Source organism: Scyliorhinus torazame, chromosome 12, assembly GCF_047496885.1.
Source record: "Scyliorhinus torazame isolate Kashiwa2021f chromosome 12, sScyTor2.1, whole genome shotgun sequence".
Taxonomy (NCBI): domain Eukaryota; kingdom Metazoa; phylum Chordata; class Chondrichthyes; order Carcharhiniformes; family Scyliorhinidae; genus Scyliorhinus; species Scyliorhinus torazame.
Genome location: NC_092718.1, coordinates 223081886 through 223109165, shown reverse-complemented (window position 1 = coordinate 223109165; position 27280 = coordinate 223081886). Strand labels below are relative to the sequence as shown.

Sequence of the window (27280 nt, the reverse complement as noted above, 5' to 3'; positions counted from 1 at the left end):
AATAGCCTAATTGAAATGGTGTTGGATACCATGGAATTGAGCTTTTAAGCATTAACCTTCTGGTACTAAACATGGCTTTATATTTGAAATGGGTGGTGTACATCACTCGAAGCAGCCTTCGACTGGTAGGATCACAAACTGAAGTGTTCAGGGTTGATTAATTATCAAGCCTGGGTGTAGTTTGCTTTTCAAGTTTGCAATCTAGTGTCTTAAGTCTTCCAAGTTGCTGATGAAACATTCTTAATGTAAACTTTTCTGAGGCTCCAATATGATCCAAATAATCAGTTTAACACACTTGTATTTCTTTAATGTTGATGTTTGTGTTCACTGTTTTTTGTGTTCATATGTCAGCTACTTCAGGCACTCTAGTCTAAAGTTTGCTTTAATACAATTTGCCACCAATAATGAATGCAGTGGGTGACAAATTGCTTGAAACATTCTGTTGAGGATTAATCCCACCTTTGGGACCTGCTTATTTCCCCTGAAATACTTTTCTGTGTAAAGTTGCAAAAATTCTGCAACCTTTTTTTCTTTAGGACATAAAGCATAATAATGGCTCTGAGATTTTCAGAGGTACCTATGTGATACACCCAGCAGTCTGAGGTTTGGCCACGCAAGTGTAGTATGCCTGAAAAGAACATATTTAACATTGTAACATTAATTTATCTGTCTGCTCATGATATATAACTTTAGCATAATACTTGTAGGCTTCACATCGCAAGAGCTAGTGTAATGACAGATTGTTGCCAAAATTAAAAAGAGGGTCATGATTTTGCAGTTCCTGGTGCCCAGCCCAAACAGATATTTATCTTCAAGCAGGCTGTGTACCTACCAGGATACCTGGATGGGGGAAATGAGTTAACTTTTTTGGAGAATGGAAACCCAAGACCAGAAAGCACGAAAAACGGCTAAGGATTGTGTTGTGGAACTCAGCAGCTGGTAATGATGATTATGTTTTCATTTAATTGAAGGCTCAGAAACAAAATGGTAGACTAATTTCTGTAAAGCTTATCAATTTGCGGCTTGATATATTAAAATTGATGTTAATTTTGAATCTTTGTAAATTTGAACAAATAATGGATTAGCAATCTTCCTACGACAGATTTTTTGGTTGGAGTATTAACCTGGATAATTATGGATATTTCACAATGGTGGAAATATTCGGCAAAACCTTCATAGCAAAATTCTGGATTTGACGCCCTAACAGTTCTGTGGGAACACTTCCATATGGACTGTAACGGTTCCAAGAAAGCCTGCTACTATATTCTCTAAGGTAGCTAAGGGTAGCAAAACAATGCCCATATCATCCCAAGCTTGAGTTTTTAAATTAATCTATAAAGAGACCCAGTTAATGTTTTGATTGCGTATCCTGCAGTTTGCCATTCTTGACATTTCGAGGAGGTTATGTTCATTTGAAAGTTTTGAAACTCATCCCCTCTTCCCTCCATTCTCCCCAAACGTCAGTCATCACAAACCATTATGGTATTGATTTAAAACAAAAAAAAGAATTTAGAGTACCCAATTCTTTTTTTCTAATTAAGGGGCAATTTAGCATGGCCAATCCACCTAGCCTGCACAAGACCCACACAGCAACGGGGAGAATGTGCAACCTCCACACGGACAGTGACCCAGAGCCGGGATTGAACCTGGGACCTCGGCACCGTGAGGCAGCAGGGCTAACCCACTGCGCCACCATTACGGTATTGATGGGTAAATGGACCAAATCTATCTGGAGTCAAAAAGAATTGCACTTCCAGTATGTAACCAATTTCATAATGAATGGCTACAAAATTAAGTAGCTGTTGTTAATTAGGCAGCGCATCAAAGAAATATTGGAAATGCAACTCTCCCAAGGATATGTGCTGCATCCATACAGTACAATACTTTTATAATAGGTGTTTACTGAAAGGGTGATGATAGCTTGAAAGTTGCATTTGAGGTGGGGAAGGGTTAAGAAATAGTTCCTAATTTCACATTGAAGCATCCTACTTGCTTGGAAAATTTTCAAGTGTTTTCCATGAAGGTGGTTGTTGCTGGCATGTTTACCATCTCCCCTCTGTTACCACCTCCTTGTAGCCACTATAAAGTTAAAATAATTGCGGACTGTACAGAGCGTCACAACTGAATCTATCCAGCAAGGTGCATTTTGAGCAACCATGACTGGATTGTAATTAGAGGCTGCCTGTACCTTCAAGGCGCTGAGTCTGAGCTAGACTATCAAGAGAACTACTAAGTAAACTCAATTAAAAGTTGTGCTTGCTCTTGCTTTCTAGGGCAGTGTGCATTATCTGAAAGGTTTTAACGGCTGCTGAAAATCAGTCTCTTCATTATTAGCTGCTATTAGATGGGCAATAATTGCATTACACTTATTGTTCTTGATGACCAACCAATTTGTGATACTGTTAGGGTTAGAGGGTGTGCTATTTTAGTGAGAAAGTATGCATGTACTTATGTGACAGCTAATATGTGCAAGAACTTTTGTAAATTATTTTTACTCCACATCTCTAGAAATTGAGCGCTGAATAAACCATCACTGCCGTTTTAGTTTTCCTATCAGTTCAGTCTCATTTCATAGAATCCCGACAGGTCAGGATGAGGCCATTCGGCTCATCGAGGCTGCACCGACCCTTTGTATGACCACACTTAAAGCCCAATCCTCTGTCCTATTCCTGCAACCCCATCCTAAGGGGCGATTTAACATGGCCAATCCACCTAACCTGCACATCTTTGGACTGTTTTATACTTGCATCGTACTCTTGATTTGTGTGCAAAAGCTAATCATTGTTCAATTTATCTGCCTGTCGAGTAACCTGTCTGAATCACTGTATATTCCCATCAGCATTCTCTGTCTCACATTGTATTCTCTACCAGCTTGTATTCGTTTTGATAGTCATTAACACAGATATGATGATTTGATATCATGGTTTTTCACATTTGGGAGATAGTTTTATTAATTACTGTGATCCTTTTCATGTTGTTTATTTCGAGTGAAAAGACTAAACTTACAGCAGTGCATCTTAGGCCCATTAATTGGTGGGAATCACATTTGGATAGCTGAAGTCTAGGGTAGAATACATTGGCTGTAAGTGCAGGTTTGGCAGTCCTCGGACTTGCAACACAATTGGTTCCTGAAAACAGCATTGTAAGTTGAAGCATCGTTAAGTCAGAACAATTTTCCCAGGAACAATGTTATAAATGGGGAATTGAATCCTGTACCAAGGCTGGAAATCACTCATGGGCAGCCAGCAGTATTAAATGCTCTCTACTCTCTCCCTGTTAAGTCCTGTGGCAACTGTTGATGTCTGCACACCTTAGCACAAGATTCTCAGTTGTGTGGGGGATATAATGAAGCCATCGATCATTGCCCGTTGTCTGTTTAACCTTGAACATTTGTGAGTCTGAGTGCAAATTAAGTACAACAGTTTGGATTCCGCCAGGCTGACTCCATGCCTTGGTTCAAATATAGATAAAAGAGCTGAACTCCAGAGGTGAGATTGACTTCAAGGCAACATTTGACTGAATATGGCATCAAGGAGCCCTAGCAAAATTAAAGTCATTGGGAATCAGGGGGAATCTCTGCTGGTTGGAGTCATACGTAGCACAAAGGAAGATGGTTGTTGTGGTTGGAGGTCAATTGTCTCAGCTCCAGAACATCACTGCAGGCATTTCTCAGGGTAGTGTCCTAGGCTCAACCATCTTCAGCTGCTTCATCAATGACCTGCCTTCCAACACAAAGTCAGAAGTGGGGATGTTTGCTGATGACTGCACAATGTTGAGCACCATTCGTGACTCCTCAGACACTGAAGAAGCCCACGTCCAAATGCAGCAAGACTTGGACAATATCTGGACTAGGATTGACAAGTGGCAAGTAACATTTGTGTCACACAAGTGGCAGGCATTGACCATCTCTAATGAGAGGATCTATTGCCCCATGACATTCAATCGCATGACCATCACTCAATCCCCCCGTATCAACATCCTGGGTTACTATTCACTAGAATGTGAACTGACGTACCCATATAAATACTGTGGTGACAAGAGAGGGTCATAGGTTAGGAATTTTCTGACAAATAACTCGCCTGATTCCCCAAAGCCTATCCATCCTCTACAAGGCACAAGTCAGGAGTGTGACTACACCTGCTGGGATGAGTGCAGCTCTAAGAACACTCGAGGCTTGATACTATTCAGGTCAAAGTAGCCCACTTGTTTTTCTTAAATTTAGAAACCTAATTATTTTTTCCCAATTCAGGGGCAATTTAGCGGTGCAATTCACTCACCCGGCACATCTTTTAGAGTTGTTGGGGTGAGACCCACGCAGATATGGGCAGAATGTGCAAAATCCACGTGGACAGTGACCCGGGGCTGGAATCGAACCTGGCCTCGGAGCCGTGAAGCAGCAGTGCTAACCACTGCACCACTGTGCCGACCCTCAAAGCAGCCCACTTGATTGCTACCCCTTCCACAAACATTCAATCCTTCGACCACCGGTGAACAGTGGCAGCCATGTGTACCATTTGCAGGATGCACTGCAGGAACTCATTGGTTCTCAGGCAGCACCTTCCAAACCCACAACCACTGCCACCTAGCAGGGCAAGAGTAGCAGATACCTGAGAGCCCCACTGCCTGGAGGCTGCACCAAGTCACTCGCCATCCTGACTTGGAAATCTCTTGGCTGTTCCTTCATGTGGCTATGTCAAAGTCCTGGAATTCTCTCCCTAATAGCTCAGAGGGTGTACCTACACCTCTGATTGCAGTGGTTCAAGAAGACAGCTCACCACCACCATCTCGAGGATAATTAGGGATGGGCAGTAAATGCTGGCCTAGCCAGTGACACCCACATCTCTGAAATTATTATTTTCTCAATGTGTATAAATGCATTAAAATCATGCAGTTGTGCCAGAAGAATAAAACACACTTTTCCAGCCTAATAAAGACTGTTCGACCTCTCCAGTCATACAGGTGGGCAGTGCGGAAAGTTAATGAAAACGTATGAACGTGCTGGTGTGGTGTCATACATTCGAGACTGAAGTAATGGGGTGTCAATTTATAAATGTTGTAAGTGCCATTCATCATAACTCGAACGTTGTACAGTCGACTGTCTATAGGTTTGGGCTTTCTGCACCGTAGTGAAATTCTGATTCCAGTTTTAAGTGTCTTACGCAGCATGCTAGCTTCATGACCAGTTGATACAACTGTTAGGTGACAGTGGAAATGTTTCTCTGGCACCATTAGGAAAAGCTGTACTATTTCTTCTTTCTTGTATATCCACCTTTGTTCAACTCAGCAATGATTGATTTTGTAATAAGTGAGAAAATACATTCAACCCTCAGTTTGCACAGCTAGCAAGAGACTTAACAAAAAAGGCACCAACATCCCAGTTTGCCTAAACAACAAAAATGAAATTGAACAAATCATAAATGCCAGTCTGTCCAGTTTTGGAATCTGCCTGCAGGGATCTTCAAATGATTCAGTGAATGTTTCCATATGTAAATATGTAATGTTCCCAGATTTGAGTTAACCAAAATAGTGGTAGTGTTTCACTTAGCCTTTGGAGCCCTGGATGCAGGTTCTCGTTTTTGATCGCTATTTCTCCCTATCTTTCAAAGTATGCTCTATTGTGTTACATCCTAACATTAAACAATATTGTGTTACATCCTACAGTTAAACAGCCTGCGAATGCTCACTGTTGAGATCTGTACTCTACACAGTGGCTACTTGGGCAAAGTATTTGTATTGTTTATTCCAGCAAGGCCACGCAGGCTTTAAAAAGAATGAGAAAGGAAAGTAAATAAAGTAAGAAATGCATAGGGTGAACTTCCTTTTTGAAAATTAGCCCTTTCTCTTTTATTGAAATCAGAGTACTGTCTTGCAATAGATGGGTCAAAATTAGCATGTTTCTACTACGTACTAGTCAAATGAGGATCCAGTTTAAGGTATGAAATATGCCAAGTGTAAATTTAATCTTCGCTTGCCAAGAATGACTGCAGTTATCCTGCTGATTATCAGTTCAGGAAGTTGAGCCCATCACAAGCGGTTTGCATTTGTCCTGAGGCAATTGAGAGCCCGGGGAACTAGTGTTCAACGGTCATTTCCTTCCTTGGCCTGCGCTGTGCAGTGTTGCAAGAAATACCGGTGGTGTCAGCCTGCCTTTGCTGGTTTGGAGGAATGATCTGTAGAGTCTTCTCTCTTTAGGGTCTTTCAAAAGTTCGATTTCAAATTGAAACTAGGAATGTTGTGAATTCAACATAAAAGCTGAGGAAACCGGAAGGGTGCTCTGTAAGGAGCAAAATGGGCGCATAACGTAATGTTTTTTGTGATTGCCGATAGAACCCTTAATTTTGCCAATCTGATGGAGTTTGCATATTCTCCCTGTGTCTGCGTGGGTTTAACCCCCACAACCCAAAAGATGTGTGGCCACGCTAAATGAATGAAATGAAAATCAAAATCACTTATTGTCACGAGTAGGCTTCAATGAAGTTACTGTGAAAAGCCCCTAGTCGCCACATTCCGGCGCCTGTTCGGGGAGGCTGTTACGGGAATGTGGTGAAATATGGGCTTTTCATAGTAACTTCATTGAAGCCTACTCGTGACAATAAGTGATTTTCATTTTGGGGCCGATTATTGCCCCTTAATTGGAAAAAAAGTATGGGTTCGCATCTGCTGTTCTAACCAATTATACCTTGCCCATTAATTTGTCAAGAGGGTATGATAATATGAATTTTCCGTGATGCAGAAACAGATAATAGTAATTGCTTATTGTCACAAGTAGGCTTCAATGAAGTTACTGTGAAAAGCCCCTTCATAATATGAAGTTTCCGTGATGCAGAAACAGACTGGCAGGATATGGATCTTGCACATTTGTAGGATTTAACAAACTTTCCTGGTTGTCTGCAGGAAAACACATACTGTAATTTTTTTGACAGTTGGTTCTTACTATCCTTTTTTGGTGATCACTCACTAATGAGTATGATTGCCCACCTAAAAATCTCCATGCTACTGCTCCTGGGTTCTGTGTGTTCTTGCATGGCTGATGAGCTCTATTCTAGAGCCGCATTTTTGACTGCATACTTGGCAGGTATTTCCAGGAATCAGTCCTGCGACTCCAGATCGCTGGTACTCCTTTCACCGGCACCTTTTCCAGGCCTTCTCTTGCCATTGGTGTCCTCAAAGAATTGTCCCTTCAATCAAGAGGTTCCTTCAAGTCAAGAGGTCTCTTCTGAGCAAGGGTCTCTCAGGCATTGATGTCAATGTTGCATTTCCTGAGGTAAGTCTTCAGTGTCTTTAAAGTCCTTCCTTTGTCCTCCTCTTGTTCGGAAGCCTTCCTTGAGCTGGCCAAAGAATATTTGCTTTGGCAGTCGGGGCTCTGTCATCCTAAGCACATGATCAACCCAGTGGAGTTGGTTTCAGATGATCATGGCCTCGATGCTGGTGCTCCTGGCTGCTTCAAGAGCACAGATGTTAGTATGCTTGTCCTCAACTCATGCGAAGAATCCATCGCAGACAACATTGATGCTACCTACCCAGGGTCTTGAGGTGGCGCCTATACTAAGTTTCTGAGCCATATAGAGTTGGGGCCTTGTGCATGAGGATTTTTGTGTCACTACGGATGTCACGGTTGTCAAAGACTTTTGTCCTTAAGCGTCTGAAGGAGGCGCTCGTGGATTGGATACGGTGTTGGATCTCTCTATCAATGTCCGCCTGACAGGAGGTGGTTCCCCAGGTATGGGAAATGTTCCACATTTGGTAAGGTTTCTTCGCTGATCTTGCTGGAGGGAGAGACTGGATCTTGCCCTGGTCAGTTGGTTAAGGACTTGAGTCTTCTTGAGGCTGAGGTTGTTCTTTGTATGCTCCCGTGAAGGTGTCGAGCATGACTTTGAGTTTCTCTTCTGCTAGAGTGGAAATGACGATGCATCCGCATACTGATGTTCAACAAGCGATGTCAGTGTTGTTTTCTTCATGGATTTCAACCGGTTGAGGTTAAACAGCTTCCTCTTTGCCTTGTTGATTATATAGTTTTGCTAGTCACTGAGAGCTTTCCTCTTCTTGTCGATGAGGTCTTGGATGGTGTGGGTGTTCTCGTTGAACCAGTCTTGTTGTTTCCTGGTCTTGTAAGTCGATGGTTTTTTCACAGCTTGAGATGATGGTTGTCTTCAGCTCTTTCCAGTTTTCCATAGGAGATTTTGGGAAGTCATTGTTGGAAGTTCACTAGCATGCTGGGTTCTTGAAGCCGCTCAACATTGATCTTTTTTCTGAGCTGTTTTATCTTCCGCTGCGTCTGGTGGAGTTTGATGGACCTAGAGGAGCGGATGAATCAGTTGTCTGTCCAGCAGTCTCTGCACTGGTCACCACTTTGGTGATGAGGGCATCTGTTCATGTGTCAATGCTTTGATTGCGGATGTCTCCAGGAAGTCTTGCACTTGTCCTTTAGGTGGAAAGGTGTGTTGATGACAAGCTGGTGATCAGTTGTGCTTTCCTTTCCTGATTTGGGAGCCCCCAATTATCTTACCTTCCTTAGGAATGTTGGCGAGTATGGTGCCCAGGATGGAGTCGATGCCTTCGTCGGACTTCTCATTGGCATCAAGGATTGGGACCATGCGTCCTGGGCTGATCCTCGGGTTTTACTCTCCAGAAGAAGGTGTGACGACTTATCTTTGCTCCGCTGCCCTTCGCCTGCTTATTGGATCACTCGTCAATGTTGAAGTGCTTGTGTTAATGGGCAACAAGGGCAGTTCTCCATTCTGGTCGATTGTTTTGCTCATTACTGTACATTCCAGGTTCCAAAATTCAGTTTAACTTTGATTTTCTGACCGCAGGTAGATGAGCATGCTGGTTTTCCAGTCAGGCACCTTTCCTAGCCCTTTCCCCATGCAGGGTCAATTACTAGGGGGCATAGGTTTAAGGTGAGAGGGGCAAGGTTTAGAGTAGATGTACGAGGCAAGTTTTTTACGCAGAGGGTAGTGGGTGCCTGGAACTCGCTACCGGAGGAGGTGGTGGAAGCAGGGACGATAGTGACATTTAAGGGGCATCTTGACAAATACATGAATAGGATGGGAATAGAGGGATACGGACCCAGGAAGTGTAGAAGATTGTAGTTCAGTCGGGCAGCATGGTCGGCACGGGCTTGGAGGGCCGAAGGGCCTGTTCCTGTGCTGTACATTTCTTTGTTCTTTGTTTGTAGTGGGTCCTGAAGAGGGTTGCTCAGTCCTAAAGAAAGTTGCCGAAACGCTCTCCTGTTCCTATTCCAAGGGTGAGACGATGGAATCCGATTCCACCACCTACATTCAAAGCTAGGCACTTTAGATCTGACTGTCCTGACTCTTGTCACCTCTCGCCAAACAGCCTTCACCTGCCATCGCAGCCATTGATATCATACAAGTATCTTCTGTCTGACCTGCTGCTGAGGGCTTCTTTCACATTGCTCTTTGCCTGCTTCCTCCCCTCAACCGTACCATCATGGGTGACCCTGACATGAGCTTAAGACTCCCAAAGACATTGCTCTTGGGATCATAGAATTTAGAATTAGAATCATAGAATCATCAGTGCTGAAGGAGACCATTCGGCCCATCGAGTCTGCACCAGCACTTGGAAAGAGCACCCTACTTAAGCCCATCCCAGCCCCATTACACAGTGACCCCACCTAACCTTTTTTTGGTCACTAAGGGCAATTTAGCATGGCCAATCCACCTAACCTGCACGTCTTTGGACTGTGGGAGGAAACCGGAGCACCCAGAGGAAACCCATGCAGTCACGGGGAGAACGTGCAGACTCCGCACAGACAGTGACCCAAGCCGGGAATCGAACCTGGGACCCTGGAGCTGTGAAGCAACTGTGCTGTCCTGGATCAATGGAACGTTAAAATCTTTTCCACCATGGCAAGGTGGCATTCCAAGGAAAGTTCTTTTTTAATTTTTCGAATTAAGGGGAAATTTAGCGTGGCCAATCTACCCACCTTGCATATCTTTGGGTTGTTGGTGTGAGACCCACGCAGACACGGGAAGAATGTGCAAACTCCACATGGACAGGGGGCCGGGGCCGGGATCGAACCTGGGTCCTTGGTGCCATGAGTCAGCAGTGCTAACCACTGCAGCACTGTGCTGCCTTCCAAGCAAAGTTCTTCCTACAGGATATGATTTGTTTCTCTTTTTTGATTGCTGTGTGATGGGTGATATTTCTGGTTTAGGTTTATGGTTACTTCTGTACTTTATGTAGCCCAAAATCAACATGCAATTACTTGACATTCCAATATATCCTTTGTATTTCTATTCCCCTCATTATAAAGCCAAATTGAATTTGGAATAAGTATTGTACGGGGACTATTGGGCAGCTTGTCAAAATGGAGAGCTTGCAGAATGGTTTCTAAACCCAATTTTCATGTTGCAGGGAGTGGTAAAGTGCAGGTTTGGAACTGCAGGTTCTACAGATGTTAGGGAGTGGCTGCTTTCTGGCTTTCGGCTAGGAGCGGAGGAAATTCAGCAAGGCTCTGAATCTCGTACTTGCAAGCTCCTAGTGCTTGTATGTATGTGTTGAGTGAGGCAACAGATTTTTCTTCTCACTTGATCACTTAGGAATACAAATTTTAGCTGTTGCCACACAACTTATTAGCATTCAGGATCAAGTCTTCGCTGGGGTGGTTTTATAAAGCTGCCAATATTTATAAAATTATTTGAGCAATCATAAATAAAGTGCTGAACTTTGAATTTGTTGTGTTACACAGGACAGCCTGTGGGATTCTATATTGCAACAAGAGTCTAATGTTTCGAAAGGGCGGTTGAGAGACAGGGAAGGTGAGCATTTCTTAAACTAACATGATTTTATGACTTCTTGCTTCTAAATTCCATTCTTCTAAGTTCCATTCAGTGATTTTATACGTTGGAACAACTCCATTCTTAGCAGTTTTGGTTCACAGTGTAGGAAATTGAGTATTAAAATGAAGGCTGCGTTGTAACAAGGGTAGCATCGAGACAGAAAAAGTGCTGCATTAGCGGTAGAATTATGTGTGGATTACAGTGCAGTAAATTGAGGAAGTAGCCTGGCCAGTTGGATTACTTTAATTCTGCCTGTTATCATTGAGTCATAGGGCGGGGCATTCACAGACGCAGTGAGTGGTTGCGAATTAGCTATGCAGACCTCTTGCGACATTTGTTTCTATAGACTGCATGAATAAACTAAGGTGTATTTTCCTGTTAATTCTTTGGTTTTCTTTGTGACTGACAAAACTTACAGTTGTCGCACTTTGCCTCTGATCATATTCAATTTAGGATTATTGCATTCCAAGGAAATTTGCACACTGAATTTTTCCTGAACTCTACCTATGAATTTTAGTGCAGCTATTCCCTCTGTTCTGTTTAAACATGTTTAGCTGTGATCTGGAACAAACAATTTGTCTCTTGAGTAACGAGTATGAATGGGACCAGTGATTATGAACAGCACACTCTTATGTGTAACGCGGTTATAGTTTGCTCCGCAGAATGTATTGTCCCCAGTCATGTTTAGGGGTGCATACAGATGGATACCATAGTTTTTGTATCTTTGCAACCTTCCCTTGGAGAACCATGTGAGGTTGTGGAAGAATTCACAGGCTGATTAACAGTCCCAACAAGTGGGATGCGAATACTCGTTTGGTGGCCATATCTCTTCGGCTAGTAAAAAGATGGTTAACTCTTATTTGGTTGGAGGGTTGGTTTATGGATTCTTGCAATTGCCATTAGGGGAGGCGGTACCTGTCCCACAGCCACCGGGTGAAACCATTTAATTAATGTTAATTTTCTTGCTCTGTGTTTGGAACTAACTAGATTTGCAGGTGGTCTGAGGTATCTACTCGCCACCTGTCCGTGATAATTTGGTCTTGTGTGTTTGGAAGTAAGCCAGCTGTTTGTTTATCCATATACACCCAGTAGAACTGTGTCTGGTTTAAATGCAGTGTTATCTTTAGCCATGTTATCTGATATTTACTTCCACACACCCACCGTTTTGATTCTGATGCAGTACTTAATGCTTTGCAAATACTGATCGCTTGAAACATTTCTGAAGTGTGCTGGTGACACCAAGTGGTAATTAAAGTCTGGTACATGAATTTGCAACAGTAGCTAATGCCCCTACATTAGTTTTGGATCAGATTGCCTGTTCCTTGATTTATATACTGGTTTCATTTTTGATAAATTTAGAGTACCCAATTCAATTCAATTTTTCCAATTCAGGGGCAGTTTAGCGTGTTCAATCCACCTACCTTGCACATAGAACATTACAGCGCAGTACAGGCCCTTCGGCCCTCGATGTTGCGCCAACCTGTGAAACCACTCTAAAACCCATCTACACTATTCCCTTATCGTCTATATGTCTATCCAATGACCATTTGAATGCTCTTAGTGTTGGCGAGTCCACTACTGTTGCAGGCAGGGCATTCCACACCCTTACTACTCTCTGAGTAAAGAACCTACCTCTGACATCTGTCTTACATCTATCTCCCCTCAATTTAAAGCTATGTCCCCTCATGCTAGACATCACCATCCGAGGAAAAAGGCTCTCACTGTCCACCCTTTCCAATCCTCTGATCATCTTGTATGCCTCAATTAAGTCACCTCTTAACCTTCTTCTGTCTAACGAAAACAGCCTCAAGTCCCTCAGCCTTTCCTCATAAGATCTTCCCTCCATACCAGGCAACATTCTGGTAAATCTCCTCTGCACCCTTTCCAATGCTTCCACATCCTTCCTATAATGCGGTGACCAGAATTTCACGCAATACTCCAAATGCGGCCACACCAGAGTTTTGTACAGCTGCAACATCTTTGGGCTGTGGGGACGAAACCCACGCAAACACTGAGAATGTGCAAACTCCACGTTGACAGTGACCCAGAGCCGGGATAGAACCTGGGACCTCGGCGGCGTGAGGCTGCAGTGCTACCACTGCGCCACCGTGCTGCCCATATACTGGTTTCATGAAGTAAATTTGTAGTGGGATTTATTGACTAAATACAATATTTTGCCCTGTAATTTTTACCTTGGCCATCATATCTCATATTTTCTAGAAACTAACTAGTTGTGTCCCATCTAAAATGTTTGCCCCATAGGTAATGATATAATTTTGAAACAATAAATGGGTGGAAATCAGGAATAGTAAGGCGAAAAGGTCACTGATAGGAGTAGTCTATAGGCCACCAAATAGTAACAGGATGGTAGGGCAGGCAATAAGCAAAGAAATAACGGATGCATGTAGAAATGGTACAGCAGTTATCATGGGAGATTTTAATCTGCATATCGATTGGTTTAACCTGGTTGGTAAAGGCAGCCTTGAGGAGGAGTTTATAGAATGTGCCCGGGATAATTTCCTGGAACAGTATGTAATGGAACCTACAAGGGAACAAGCGGTCCTAGATCTGGTCCTGTGTAATGAGGCAGGATTGATTAATGATCTCATAGTTCGGGATCCTCTTGGAAGGAGCGACCACAATACGGTGGAATTTAAAATACAGATGGAGGGTGAGAAGGTAAAATCAAACACTAGTGTTTTGTGCTTAAACAAAGGCAATTACAATGGGATGAGAGAACTAGCTAAGGTAGACTGGGAGCAAAGACTTTATGGTGAAGCAGTTGAGGAACAGTGGAGAACCTTCCGAGCGATCTTTCAGTGTTCAGAAAAGGTTCATACCGACAAAAAAGAAAGACGGTAGAAAGGGGAAAAATCGACCGTGGATATCTAAGGAGGTATCAAATTGAAGGAAAAAACATACAAAGTGGCAAAAATTAGTGGGAGACTAGAGGACTGGGAAGTCTTTAGGGGACAACAGAAAGCTACTAAAAAAGCCATAAAGAAGAGTAAGGTAGACTATGAAAGTAAACTGGCTCAGAACATAAAAGCAGATAGTACAAGTTCTACAAATATATAAGACAAAAAAGAGTGGCTGAGGTAAATATTGGTCCTTTGGAAGATGAGAAGGGAGATTTAATAATAGGAGACGGGGAAATGGCTGAGTAGCTGAACAGGTTTTTTGGGTCGGTCTTCACAGTGGAGGACACAAATAACATGCCAGTGACTGATGGAAATAAGGATATGATAGGTGAGGACCTTGAGATGATTGTAATCACTAAGGAGGCAGTATTGGGCAAGCTAATGGGGCTAAAGGTAGACAAGTCTCCTGGCCCTGATGGGATGCATCCCAGAGTGTTAAAAGAGATGGCTAGGGAAATTGTAAACACACTAGTGATAATTTATCAAAATTCACTAGACTCTGGGGTGGTCCCAGAGGATTGGAAAGTAGCAAACGTGACGCCACTGTTTAAAAAAGGAGGTCGGCAGAAAGCGGGTAATTATAGGCCGGTAAGCTTAACTTTGGTTGTAGGGAAAATGCTGGAATCTATCATTAAGGAGGAAATAGCGGGGCACCTGGAGGGAAATTGTCCCATTGGGCAGACGCGGCATGGGTTCACAAAGGGTAGGTCGTGTCTGACTAATTGGTAGAATTTTTTGAGGACGTTACCAGTGCAGTAGCTAACTGGGAGCCAATGGATGTGGTATATCTGGATTTCCAGAAAGCTTTTGACAAGGTGCCACACAAAAGGTTGCTGCATAAACTAAAGATGCATGGCATTGAAGGTAAAGTGGTAGCATGGGTAGAGGATTGGTTAACTAACAAAGCAGAGAGTGGGGATAAATGGGTGTTTCTCTGGTTGGCAACCTGTAACTAGTGGGGTCCCTCAAGGATCAGTGTTGGGCCTGCAGTTGTTCACAATTTACATAGACGATTTGGAGTTGGGGACCAAGTGCAATGTGTCAAAGTTTGCAGACGACACTAAGATGAGTGGTAAAGCAAAAAGGGCAGAGGATACCGGAAGTCTGCAGAAGGATTTGGATAGGTTAGGTGAATGGGCTAGGGTCTGGCAGATGGAATTCAATGTTGCCAAGTGTGAGGCTATCCATTTTGGGAGGAATAACAGCAGAATGGATTATTATTTAAACGGTAAGATGTTAAAACATGCTGCTGTGCAGAGGGACCTGGGTGTGCTGGTGCACGAGTCGCAGAAAGTTGGTGTGCAGGTGCAACAGGTGATTAAGAAGGCTAATCGAGTTTTGTCTTTCATTGCTAGAGGGATGGAGTTCAAGACTAGTGAGGTTATGCTGCAATTGTATAGGGTGTTGGTGAGGCCACATCTGGAGTATTGTGTTCAGTTTTGGTCTCCTTACCTGAGAAAGGACATATTGACACTGGAGGGGGTGCAGAGGAGATTCACTAGGTTGTCCCAGAGTTGAGGGAATTAGATTATGACGAGAGGTTGAGTAGACTGGGACTGCACTCATTGGAGTTTAGAAGGATGCGAGGGGATCTTATTGAGACATATAAAATTATGAAGGGAATAGATAGGATAGATGCGGGCAGGTTGTTTCCACTGGTCGGGGAAAGCAGAACTAGGGGGCATAGCCTCAAAATAAGGGGAAGTAGATTTAGGACCGAGTTGAGGAGGAACTTCTTCACCCAAAGGGTTGTGAATCTCTGGAATTCCTTGCCCAGTGAAGCAGTTGAGGCTCCTTCTTTAAACGTTTTTAAGAAAAAGATAGGTACCTTTCTAAAGAATAAAGGGATTCGGGAATATGGTGCACGGGCCGGAGAGTGGAGCTGAGTCGACAAAGATCAGCCATGATCTCATTAAAAGGCGGAGCAGGCTCGAGGGGTTATGTTTCTTATGTTATCCGTGCTAAAAGCTTATTGCTTACCCTCAAACTATGACCCCTAGTTCTGGACCCCCCCCCACCACTGGGAAAATTCTTTCTGAAGCCACCCTGTCTGAACTCCAATGAATATAATCCTAACAGACTTCATCTCTCCTCATATGACAGTCCTGCCGTCCCAGGAATCAACCTAGTAAACCTTTGTTGCACTCCCTCCATAGCAAGAACATCCTTCCTCAGATAAGGACACCAAAACTGCCCACAATACTCCAGGTGTGGCCTCACCAATGCCCTATACAATTGCAGTGAAGCACCCCTGTACTCTAATCTTCTTGCTATGAAGGTCAACATACCATTTGCCTTCCTTTACTGCCTGCTGTACCTGTGCGCTTACTTTCAGCGACTGATGCACGAGGACACCATGCTCTCACTGAGTATTCACCCCTCTTAATTTACACTCATTCAAATAATAATCTGCCTTCATGTTTTTTTACCAATGAAGCGGATAACCTCCCACTTATCCCCACTATACTGCATCTGCCATTTGTGTACCCATTCACTCAGCCTGCCCAAATCCCACTGAAGCATCTTGCACCCTCCCACCCAACTTTGTATCATCTGCAAATTTGGAGATAATACTTTTAGTTCCCTCGTCCAAATCATTTATCATAGAATTTACAGTGCAGAAGGAATATATAATTTAATATATAATGTGAACAGTTGGGGTCCTAGCACAGATCCCATCAAGATGGTAATCCCATCAAACATTTGCAGGGCTATTCACTAACCAGTTTATTGGTATGGAACGATATAAAAGCCACTGCTTAATGTTTATTTTGCAGACAGAAACTAAATTCTATTTTCAAACCATTGGTTAAAAATCTAATTGAGACAATTTATGGGCATCATTCATTGTACACTTTTGGGGATTGGATGGCATTGAATATTAGTGGGGGAGGGTGGACTATATATGTTAATAGTGACTATGGGTCTCCGGAGGATGATCGCCTCCACCTTGTGTGTGAGGTTGGGGCTGATAGAACTGAAGGTGGTGTATCGAGCGCACCTTACGAGGGCGAGGATGAGCCGTCTCTTTGAGGGGATATAAGATGTACGTGTGAACGTTGGGGGTGGGGGTGGGGGCGGGGGGGGGGGGGGGGGGGGGGGGAGGGCCTGCAAACCACGTTCATATGTTTTGGTCCTGTCCAAAGCTGGAGGATTACTGGAAGGAGGTTTTTAGGGTAATCTCAAAGTGTGCACGTGAAACTGGACCTGGACCCTTGGGAGGCCATATTCGGGGTGTCGGATCAGCCGGGGTTGGAAACGGGCACGGAGGCAGATGTAGCTTTCGCCTCGTTGATCGCCCAAAGGCAGGTCCTGTTAGGGTGGAGATCAATCTCTCCACCCTGTGTCCTGGCGTGGCGGGGGGACCTGCTGGAATTCTTGACGCTTGAAAAGGTCAAATTTGAACTGAGGGGAAGGATAGAGGGGTTCTACAATTCATGGGCGTTATTCATCATGCACTTTCTAGAATTGGATGACATCGAACATTAGGGGGGTTGGGGGCTGGAAGGGTTGGTGAGAGGGGGCCTGTGTGTGTTAATGGTGACTATGGGTGATTCCTGATTCCGTTTTGTCATTCGTTTATCTTAACATGCGGGCTACTGTTTGGTGGGAGGATGGGATCGTTGTTATTGATATGGGGATTGACATTACATTCGTTACTGATTATTGTTTGTTGTTGGGTGTAAATTTGGGAGAAAATGTGAAAGAGGAGGAGAATAAAAAATAATTTTAAAAAATAAATAAATTGGTGACTGGGTGATTCCTGATTCCTTTTGTTTTTTATTTGATGTTTATGTTGACATGTGGGTTGTTTGGGGTTGGTGGAAGGATGGGATCGTTCTTGTTGATAAGGGAATTGACATTGTATTCAAAGAACAAACAAAAGTACAGCACAGGAACAGGCCCTTCGGCCCACCAAGCCTGTGCCGACCATGCTGCCGTCTAACCTAAAATCTTCTACACTTCCGGGGCTGTATCCCTCTATTCCCATCCTATTCATATATTTGTCAAGATGCCCCTTAAACGTCACTATCGTCCCAGCTTCCACCACCATCTCCAGCAGCGAATTCCAGGCACCCACTACCCTCTGTATAAAAAAAAAAAAAAAAACTTGCCTCGTACATCTCCTCTAAACCTTGCCCTTCGCACCTTAAACCTATGCCCCCTAGTAATTGGCCCCTCTACCCTGGGAAAAAGTCTCTGACTATCCATTCTGTCTATGCCCCTCATAATTTTGTAGACCTCTATCGGGTTGCCCCTCAACCTCCGTCGTTCCAGTGAGAACAAACCAAGTGTATTCAACCTTTCCTCACAGCTAATGCCCTCCATACCAGGCAACATATTCGTTACCGCTTATTGTTTGTTGGTGGGTGTAAAGTTTGAAGAAAATGTGAAAAAGGAGAATAAAAATATTTTAAAAATGAACCTCAATGAGGTGAGCTTTCCATATTTGATCATTAGAAAGCAGTGAATGGATCCAATTATAAAATGAATTTGTCTAATTCAGTTACTGAAAACTATTGTTCCTAAATATTTAAGTGCTTTTCAGCATATTGTCCTTCGCCATATGCAGTCTAGAAGTAGACTTCCTCCAAGCATGTTCCTCTTTAGTATTAAAAGCTGTGGAGCTGGATGGTTGTGCGGGAGTTGATGTTGTAACCTTTATTGTTCAGAAGATTTTGGGAGTGATTATATTTGCTTTGACATGGCTATCTACACTTTATTTGTTCACTTCAGTTCTCCAACTGCATTTAATGGTGTTTATAAAAGTCTGCTGCAGCAGGGATAAGATCTGGTGTATGTTTGAAATGGTGGGTGAAGCCTATCCAGCTGTATTTCTTGGGGTAGAGCTTGATATGTCGGAATATTACTATGTAAACATAGCCTGGGTGGGGATTTAAAGATGAATGGGTGGAAAGTGTAACCTCATCCCTGAAGAAAGATCCTTGAGTGCTTATTGAAAGTTTGTAGTAGTGGAGCGGTTGAATGCTGAAGCAAAGTAACTGCAGGCATTTGACCAATATATGGGTGTGGTGCACTGAGCAACATTTTATGGGATGGCAATTGTGCAATGTCTGTCCGTTCTGTAACTACATCAGAGGCAAAGATTAGTTGTGCTGTATAAACTGCACAGGTAATTGTTTACCATGGTCTGAAAGTCCGGTACAGAATAATACTACTGATTTTATGTGGATTTTGATCAGTTCAAACAATTGGGACTTGCAAGTTTCCTGCTTATGCAAGCTATTGGAAAGTTTCTAGTGTTCCATAGGAGTTTAATTAAAGCAATGAAAAAGTAAGGATTAGATTACATTTTTAACATTTAAAATGGAGTGGCAGCATAGACGATATTGGTTACTAAAATGGTATTTGAAAAATATACAACATTTGAGCTGAGAAACGATAATGGGTTGGTTTGGCAGCTTGTTCTGGGAATTGTGTGAACATGGTATTTGGTGTGTTGAGTTTTACTCTAAACCTACTTTGTTACACTAGGATGCCAGAAGTTGGGGTTCGAGTACAATTCGCTCTTTGGTTCTTTTGGTCTTCCTACTTACACTCAAAATAATGAAATCTGAAACTTGCACTTTAAGGATTGGCCCATAATGCATTAAGCATCACTTAGTTACTTTGATTTATGTTTCTTTCCTGTGACACAGAAATGGTGGAATCAATGAAGAGGGTAGCTGGCATGGACGTAGAGTTGACGGTAGAGGAAAGGAATTTACTGTCTGTGGCCTATAAAAATGTGATTGGAGCACGGAGAGCGTCCTGGAGGATAATCAGCAGTATTGAGCAAAAGGAGGAAAACAAAGGTGGAGAGGACAAACTAAAAATGATCCGTGAATACAGAAAAACGGTAAGGCCAAAAGGTTTGCCATCCCTTGCAAATTATAGATCGATAAAACAGCTAGTTTACAGGTAATAAAGGATTGTGTTTCTTGGCAGTGGGGTGATTACTGAGTCTCCAAAGAAACTAGCAGTGAGTTTAAGGTAGTGACTTTATTTCATATCTCAGTATCTTTTTTGGGAGGGAAAGAATCTGTTTGTTGCTGTCGCCACCCCACAAAAACGTGCATTGGAGAAAGTGCAGATATGAGAAACAGTAACCTATCAGGTAAGGTGATGGAGGCGAAGGCATGGGTTGATCTGGTTGAGTCTTGAGTTTTCATTTAATTTCTTGCGACTCTTTGATGTGGTCTAAGCCATTAGTTGTCAAGGCAACTGGAAATGGTAATAAAAGCAATCTTGCTGGCATTCGCAAAGCTGAGAATTCTTTTTAAACAAAATAGAGTAAGCACTCATCTGACAGCATCTGTGGAGAAAGTTTGAGATGAACTTTCAGGGTTTGTTTCTCTTTGAAATGCAAATGAGGAATTTTATTTCAATTCCATGTCCAGCAAATGTGAAAAAGGATTTGAATCCATCTAAACCCAGCTCGAGACTCCTGTGTCTCATGAACATCTGAGTTGTGGGATTTAACTCCCTCTGCCTGGTAGAAATTTGGCAGAACAAAAGCTGCAATCAAGTAGTTTTTATCACTGCCTGAGGTGTAGTTGGTGAGTCAAGAGGGACCTCGTTAATACATTTTAATTTGCATCTTGTGGGTCAGATATGATGGGGTGATTTAAATAGTCTACTTTATGATTTTTTAAAAAAAAGAGTACCCAGTTTATTTTTTTCCCATTTAAGGGGCAATTTAGCGTGGCCAATCTTTGGGTTGTGGGAGTGAGACCCATGCAGACACGGGGAGAATGTACAAACTCCACACAGACCGCGACCCAGGGCCGGGATCGAACTTGGGTCCTCAGCACTGTAGGCAGCAGTGCTAACCACTGCACCACCACTACAAACCCAGCCCTGATTTATTTTATTTTTTTTGAAAGTAAAAACCTCACCAGGAAAGTCTGCAGTCCCCAGGTTTCCCAACCAAAAACCGTGCTGGTGCATGCATTCGCACGTCCATGCCCTGTGATTTTAAATGGGTGCTTAACAGCAGAATCTAAGACACAAAATGTTTGCTCCAGCCACTGACATCAGTTGGGCCTCCTGTGGCAACTCCAGGCGAAAAGTCTGGCTCCTCTTTACTGAATTCCAGCTAGGCGTTATAGCCTGCACTCAAGTAGGTGGTGTACACTAAACAGTGTGTCTCAGATTATACTGTACTGAATGTTTCGCGCCTCTTTCCCCCCCCCTTCCCAAATATCAATCTAAGTTCAAACTTGGAACTTTGCCGGACAGTATCATTGAAATAGTGAGTTCAACATTTTGGACTTGGGAATGTGACATATGGTGCAACAGTTGACCCAGGAAATTGCTGGGGTAAAGTTCCATATGCCTCTGGCAGCACGGTGGTGCAGTGGCTAGCACTGTTGCCTCACAGCGCGAGGTCCCACGTTTGATCCCGGCCCCGGGTCACTGTCCGTGTGGAGTTTGCACATTCTCCCTGTGTCTGCGCGGGTCTCACTCCCACAACCCAAAGATGTACAGGGTAGGTGGATTGGCCACGCTAAATTGGGAAAAAATGAATTGGGTACTCAAAATTGAAATTAAAAAGTTCCACATGCCTCGTAATATTAAAAAAAAAAAAAGATCTTACTCAATTCCAGACTGTTCAATTTTCTTGTGTCTCTGGTCTAAAAACGCACATGGTGAATTTTGATCTTCGCCATGCCAGTCTGGATAGTGGAGATATTTACCCACGTTGGATGGAGATGAGAAAAGGAAAATCTGAGGGAACTATGCTGGGATGCTTGTTACTACAGCTGAAAATGAATCCAAGTAATACTGATGACGTCCTTGGAACTGTTCATTGTCTTGCCTGCATGTGAACAAAAATAAACCAAATGCACTTTGCTACCGTGTTGCATTGAATTGACGAGTTTTGAGTTCTATGACTCATGGTGGTATCCCTCTGGCATTCTGTGCATATATTTACATGAGGAAATTTGAGAGAAATTTTCACCCACTTCCAATTGAGGGTACCTTTAGATCTAGGCGACGAATGGTGGTGTTCTTTGATTTCATGTACCTCATTAATTTGTACAGTCGCCTGAAAGTAACCATACAGATACGTTTGCGGTAAATATTTTTGGTCTGTTGTGAGAGTTTGTTCTCTGATTTATAATTTTAAATCTTGTTGGAATTTCAGGTTGAGGAGGAACTGAAAACAATTTGTAATGACATTCTGGATGTACTGGATAAACACCTCATTCCTGCTGCCAACACCGGAGAGTCAAAGGTTTTCTACTATAAAATGTATGTACTGGGCCATTTCAGGGTATGGCTAGAAAAACAAAAGCAGGCGATTCAGCCCCTCAAGCCTGCCCCTCCATTTAACTCTCATCATGGCTGATCATCTCCCTCAATGCCATCTTCCTGCACTATCCCCATATTCCTTAATGTCGCTTTCTAACAATCCCATCTTCCGCTGCTTTGACCATGCTTGATGACAGAGCCTCCACACCCCTCGGGTCGAGAACCCCAAAGATTCACCTACCTCTGACAGAAGACCGTTCCCTGTATTCTGGTCCTAAATTACCTACCTCTTATTCTGAGACTGTTTCCCCCCCCCTGGTTTTGCTGCACCCCACATCTTCCAACTAGGGAAAACATCCTTCCTAAATGTACTCTGTCAAACCCTGTCCGAATTATTTTGTACACTTTAATGCGATCACCCCATATTCTTCTAAATTCTAGAGGATACAGGTCCGTCACCTCAGTCTTTCCTCCTAGGACAATATTGCCGTCTGTAGGATTAATCTGGTGAACCTTCGTTGCACTCCCTCTATGGCCAAATATCCTTCCTTGGATAAGGAGACCAAAACTGTGCACAGTACCCCCGGTGTGATCTCACTAAGACGCTAGACAACTGCAGCAAAACTTCCCTACTCAAATCCCCTTGCAATAAATGCTAACATAACATTTCCCTTCCCAATTACTTGTTGCACCCGCATGTTAGCTTTCAGTGACTTATGAACAAGAACATCCAGGATTCTGTAGACATCATCACGTCCCAATCTCCTCATTTTAGAAATACTGTTTCTATTTTTCCTACCAAAATAGGTAACTTCACATTTTTACACCACATTCTCTCTTCCACAAATAGGTACCTAGAACTCCGACAATGCCGAAGGAGGCCATTTGGACCATAGAATCTGCACTAACTCCAAAAGAGCACCCTAGCTGGAGCCACTCCCCTGTCCAACCCCCACAACCCCACCTCACCTGCACATCTTTGGACTGGGAGGAAACCGGAGCACCCGGAGGAAACCCACACAGACGGTCACCCAAGGCTGCAATTGAACCTGGGTCTCTGACACTGAGAGACAGCAGTGCTAACCACCGTACCGCCATGTTCTTGCCTACTTGCTTAGTCTGTCTAAGTCTCCTTGAAGCTTCTGTGTATCCACTGCAACTCCCATTCCTGCCAAGTTTTGTGTCATCAGCAAGCTTGGAAATATTACATTTGGTTCCCACATCCAAATCATTGATACATGTTGTGGATAGCTGAGACCCCAACACTGATCCTTGCAGCACTCCAATAGTCACAACCTGACAACCTGAGAGTGATCCGTTTATCCCTACTCTCTGTTTTCTCTCTCCTCCTCCCCCCCCCATCCCATGAGCTCTAATTCTGCTTACTAACTTCCTGTGAAGGACCTTATTGATTCACAAGTATCTGTTCTTGCAGTAACATCCTCAAAATGATTTCCCTTTCATAAATCCATGTTGACTCTGGCCAGTTTCGCTGTTATTTTCGAAGGGCGCAGTTATCTCAGTCTTTAGAATAGATTCCAGCATTTTCCCTACTATTGATGTCAGGCTAACAGGTCTGTAGTTCCTCGATTTCTCTCCCTCTTCCATATTAAATAGTTGAGCCTCATTTCCTACCTTGCAATATGCAGGCACCATCCTAAAATCTGTAGTATTTTAAAATAATCACTATCTCTACAGCCACCTCCTTCAGCACTCTGGGATGTAGATGACCAAGTCTAGGGGATTTATCAACTTGCCGCACCAGTAATTTCTCTAGCATTATTTGTTTACTAATACTTACTACTTTGAGATTCTCAATGTTTCAGTGAGGTTTCCGCTATCTTCATCCGTGAAGACCGACACCAAGCATTCATTTAATTTCTCGGCAATTTCCTTAGTGCCCATTATAAATCCCCATTCTCTGCCTATAACGAGCCCACATTTGTCACCTCCTTTTTGGATGCCTATGGAAGCTTTTGCAACCTGCTTAGTTTCATATTCTGTTTTCTCTTTTTATCAATTTCTTGGTTCTCTTTTGAATTAAAAAAAACACTAAATTTAGAGCACCAAAATATTTTTTCCAATTAAGGGGCGATTTAGCGTGGCCAATTCACCTACCCTGCACATCTTCGGGTTGTGGGGGTGAGACCCACGCAGACACTGGGAGAATGTGCAAACTCCACATGGACAGTGACCTGGGGCTGGTTTTCTTTTGAATTTAAATATGCTGTCAATCCTTACTGCTTACTGCATTTTCCCCACAACTTTATAAGACTCGTCCTTTGATTTGAATGCTTAACTTCTCTTGTTAGATATGGTTGGATTATTTTTCCTACTGGCTTTTAGTAACTTACAGGAATCCAAATTTGTTGTAAGTCATGTTATAATTCTTGAAATGCTCGCCATTATCCTTCTCCCATACATTTCCATGCTGAAGTATGGTGACCTCTAACTCAAGTTCAAATAAGGTGATATAGGAAGTGCTGCTCTAATAATAATAATAACCTTTATTGGTATCACAAGTAGGCTTACGTTAACACTGCAATGAAGTTACTGTGAAAAGCCCCTAGTCCCCATACTCCGGCGCCTGTTCGGGTACACGGAGGGAGAATTCCGAATGTCCAGTTCACCTAACAGCACGTCTTTCGGGACTTGTGGGAGGAAACCGGCGCGCCCGGAGGAAACCCACGCAGACAGAGGGAGAACGTGCAGACTCCACACAGACAGTGGCCCAGCGGGGAATCAAACCCGGGTCCCTGGCGCTGTGAAGCAAAATGCTAACCACTGTGCTACCGTGCCACCCCCTAAAGCAGAATTTATGGGCATGACGTTTGACTTTTTCTGCCAGCCAAAGAAACGTTGACTTAAGAAAATAATTGATGCTCTCAGAATAGCCTGCTAGGTGAAGTCTCTGCTTTAGATGATAGTGAGGTATACTGACCGTAGGGCCCCAGATTGAATTACTGATCTGTGTTGAGTTAGCTGACCTCAATCAGAGCAGCATTTGGAGTTACTTCAATTAGCCAAGTGGCCGGTTGAGAGAGGGGAAAGAAATTTGCCAAGAATCGGGCTCCTGATCATCATCCAGTGACCCCTGAAAGATAGTGGAGCTCAGAATTTAAACATAGGTTCCAGTTGTGCTTATATATCCTGCTATTCAATCAAATGCCAAGTTCTTTCTTTTCAGTAGTATTTTATTTTATTTTGGTTATCCGCATGCTTCTCTGTACCGTGTTCATAATTTTTCAGAAGCTGGTTAGTAGAGGGTAAGAGAAGGCGAATGTGTAACTGATTAGCCGAGTCCGTGTTTTATTTTCGTTTTAAGTTCAATAGTGTTTAAATGTGTTGCATGCCCTCACTCCATTTTTAGTAAATTGAGCTTTAATACTATATTAGAGTGAAACCATTATTGTGACTTGACCAGGTTTGGTTTATTGAATTTTGTTCTGATTACAGGAAAGGTGATTACCACAGGTATCTGGCAGAGTTTGCAACAGGGAATGACAGGAAGGAGGCAGCAGAGAACAGCCTGGTTGCATACAAGGCGGCTAGTGATATTGCAATGACGGAACTTCCGCCGACGCACCCCATCCGCTTAGGCCTTGCTTTGAATTTCTCTGTATTCTACTATGAAATCCTCAACTCTCCTGACCGTGCCTGCAGGTATGTACAGGATATACAAGCTGGAACACTGGGTATTCAGGCTGACAGTTGTGACCTCTTCTAAAGTTGCTGGTCTATTTGTAGGTGTCCTCTGCTATCTTCTCTGAATGATCCCTTGTGTAGAGGCTGAACAGTTAGCCAGCCAGTGTTTCAGCTGTGGAGAGCACAATCTCAGCCGGGCTCAGTTGAGGACATTCAGCCCTGAGTCAAAGGTGTTCAAGCTCTATTCCAGCCTGATATTTCAATGGAGTATTATGGGGTTGCATCGGTCAGAGGCTGTCCCTTTGAGTGAGATATTAAACTAAGGTCCTGTCTACTTGTTCCTGTGGTTCAGATGGATGTTGAGATATCTTGTGGCACATTTTCAAGGTATTTCTCCTCGCGTCCTTGCAGTGCTGCGAAACAGATGAACAGGCCATTCAGCTCATCTAATAATAATAATCGCTTATTGTCACAAGTAGGCTTCAGTGAAAAGCCCCTAGTTGCACATTCCGGTGCCTGTTTGGGGAGGCCGGTACGGTAATTGAACCCGTGCTGCTGGCATTGTTCTGCTTTACAAGCTAGCTGTTTAGCCCGGTAAACCAGCCCATCCCTGCTGTTTGTGGAAGTCGGTGTAAAATGGCTGCTGATTGCACCCAATGAACCACACTACTGAAAGCAGTAGAGCGAATGTCACCTGTGTTGAAACTGAAATGTTAAGTGCCAGTCTGAGCTGTGAGTTGGCTGCAGTAACAAAATAAATATGCTTTTCGCCCACAGATTGGCAAAGGCAGCATTTGATGATGCAATTGCAGAACTGGATACCTTGAGTGAAGAAAGCTACAAGGACTCTACACTCATTATGCAGTTGTTACGTGACAACTTGACACTATGGACTTCAGACATGCAGGGAGATGGTATGTAACCAGCAAAAGTTACTGATTTCCAGGGAGCCTGGTCTTCATATAATGAATGTAGTAGATTTCCTGTTTGTTTTGCCTCGGTGTTCTTATCCACACTCCACTGAAACAAGAATTGGAGAGGGCAGGTCATATTCATTTAAGATGTTTAAGTGCATGATCCAGTAACTTGGGAATCTTCAGTACGAATACTGCAAGGATCCTCTGCGCCCACTTGTCCACCCCTTCAAGCTACTGCGACCAAAGGAATGGAGGAAACACTGAATTTCAGAGCCATTGAATTGTTACGGCACAGCAGGAGGCCATTTGGCCCATCATGTTTGCACCTGCTCTCAGAATGAGCATTCCTACCTTGGATATTTAATGTGTATTCAAAGGCAAATGGGAAAGAAATAAAAAAGACAAGCTATTGGGCCTCTTCTAAGGTAAAGTTTTAACTCTGCATTAGCCTGCTGCCATACCAAACCCATTAGCAGCCAATTATCCTAGTTCAATTGCAAGAAATTGTGCTCCAATCTGAAACTGACTCTTAACCTATTGAAGTTGACTATTTAGCCTGACTCAACTCTTTAATGTGTACAAGGGTTAAAACTTCAACTCTTTTGGGGCCTGAGACCCATGTAAGCTGAAGCAGAAGCTCCAGCTTCACCCCTTCCCACAATCATATGACTTGTCCTGACCGTTGGGAGCTGCACAAACCTGTGCTTCAGGAAGTCTCCTCGGGGTGCCGTCC

The 27280-nt window shown here is 43.3% G+C and overlaps 1 protein-coding gene across 1 annotated transcript in view; it reads left to right on the top strand.

The window, feature by feature from the left end:
* Window positions 1-27280, top strand: part of ywhae1 (tyrosine 3-monooxygenase/tryptophan 5-monooxygenase activation protein, epsilon polypeptide 1) — a 58614-nt gene that overhangs the window by 16182 nt on the left and 15152 nt on the right. The window contains exons 2-5 of the mRNA XM_072470000.1: window positions 19387-19586; window positions 21879-21985; window positions 25442-25648; window positions 26408-26544. Of these exons, the coding sequence (XP_072326101.1) occupies window positions 19387-19586; window positions 21879-21985; window positions 25442-25648; window positions 26408-26544 (651 nt within the window). The remainder of the gene's footprint in view (window positions 1-19386; window positions 19587-21878; window positions 21986-25441; window positions 25649-26407; window positions 26545-27280) is intronic.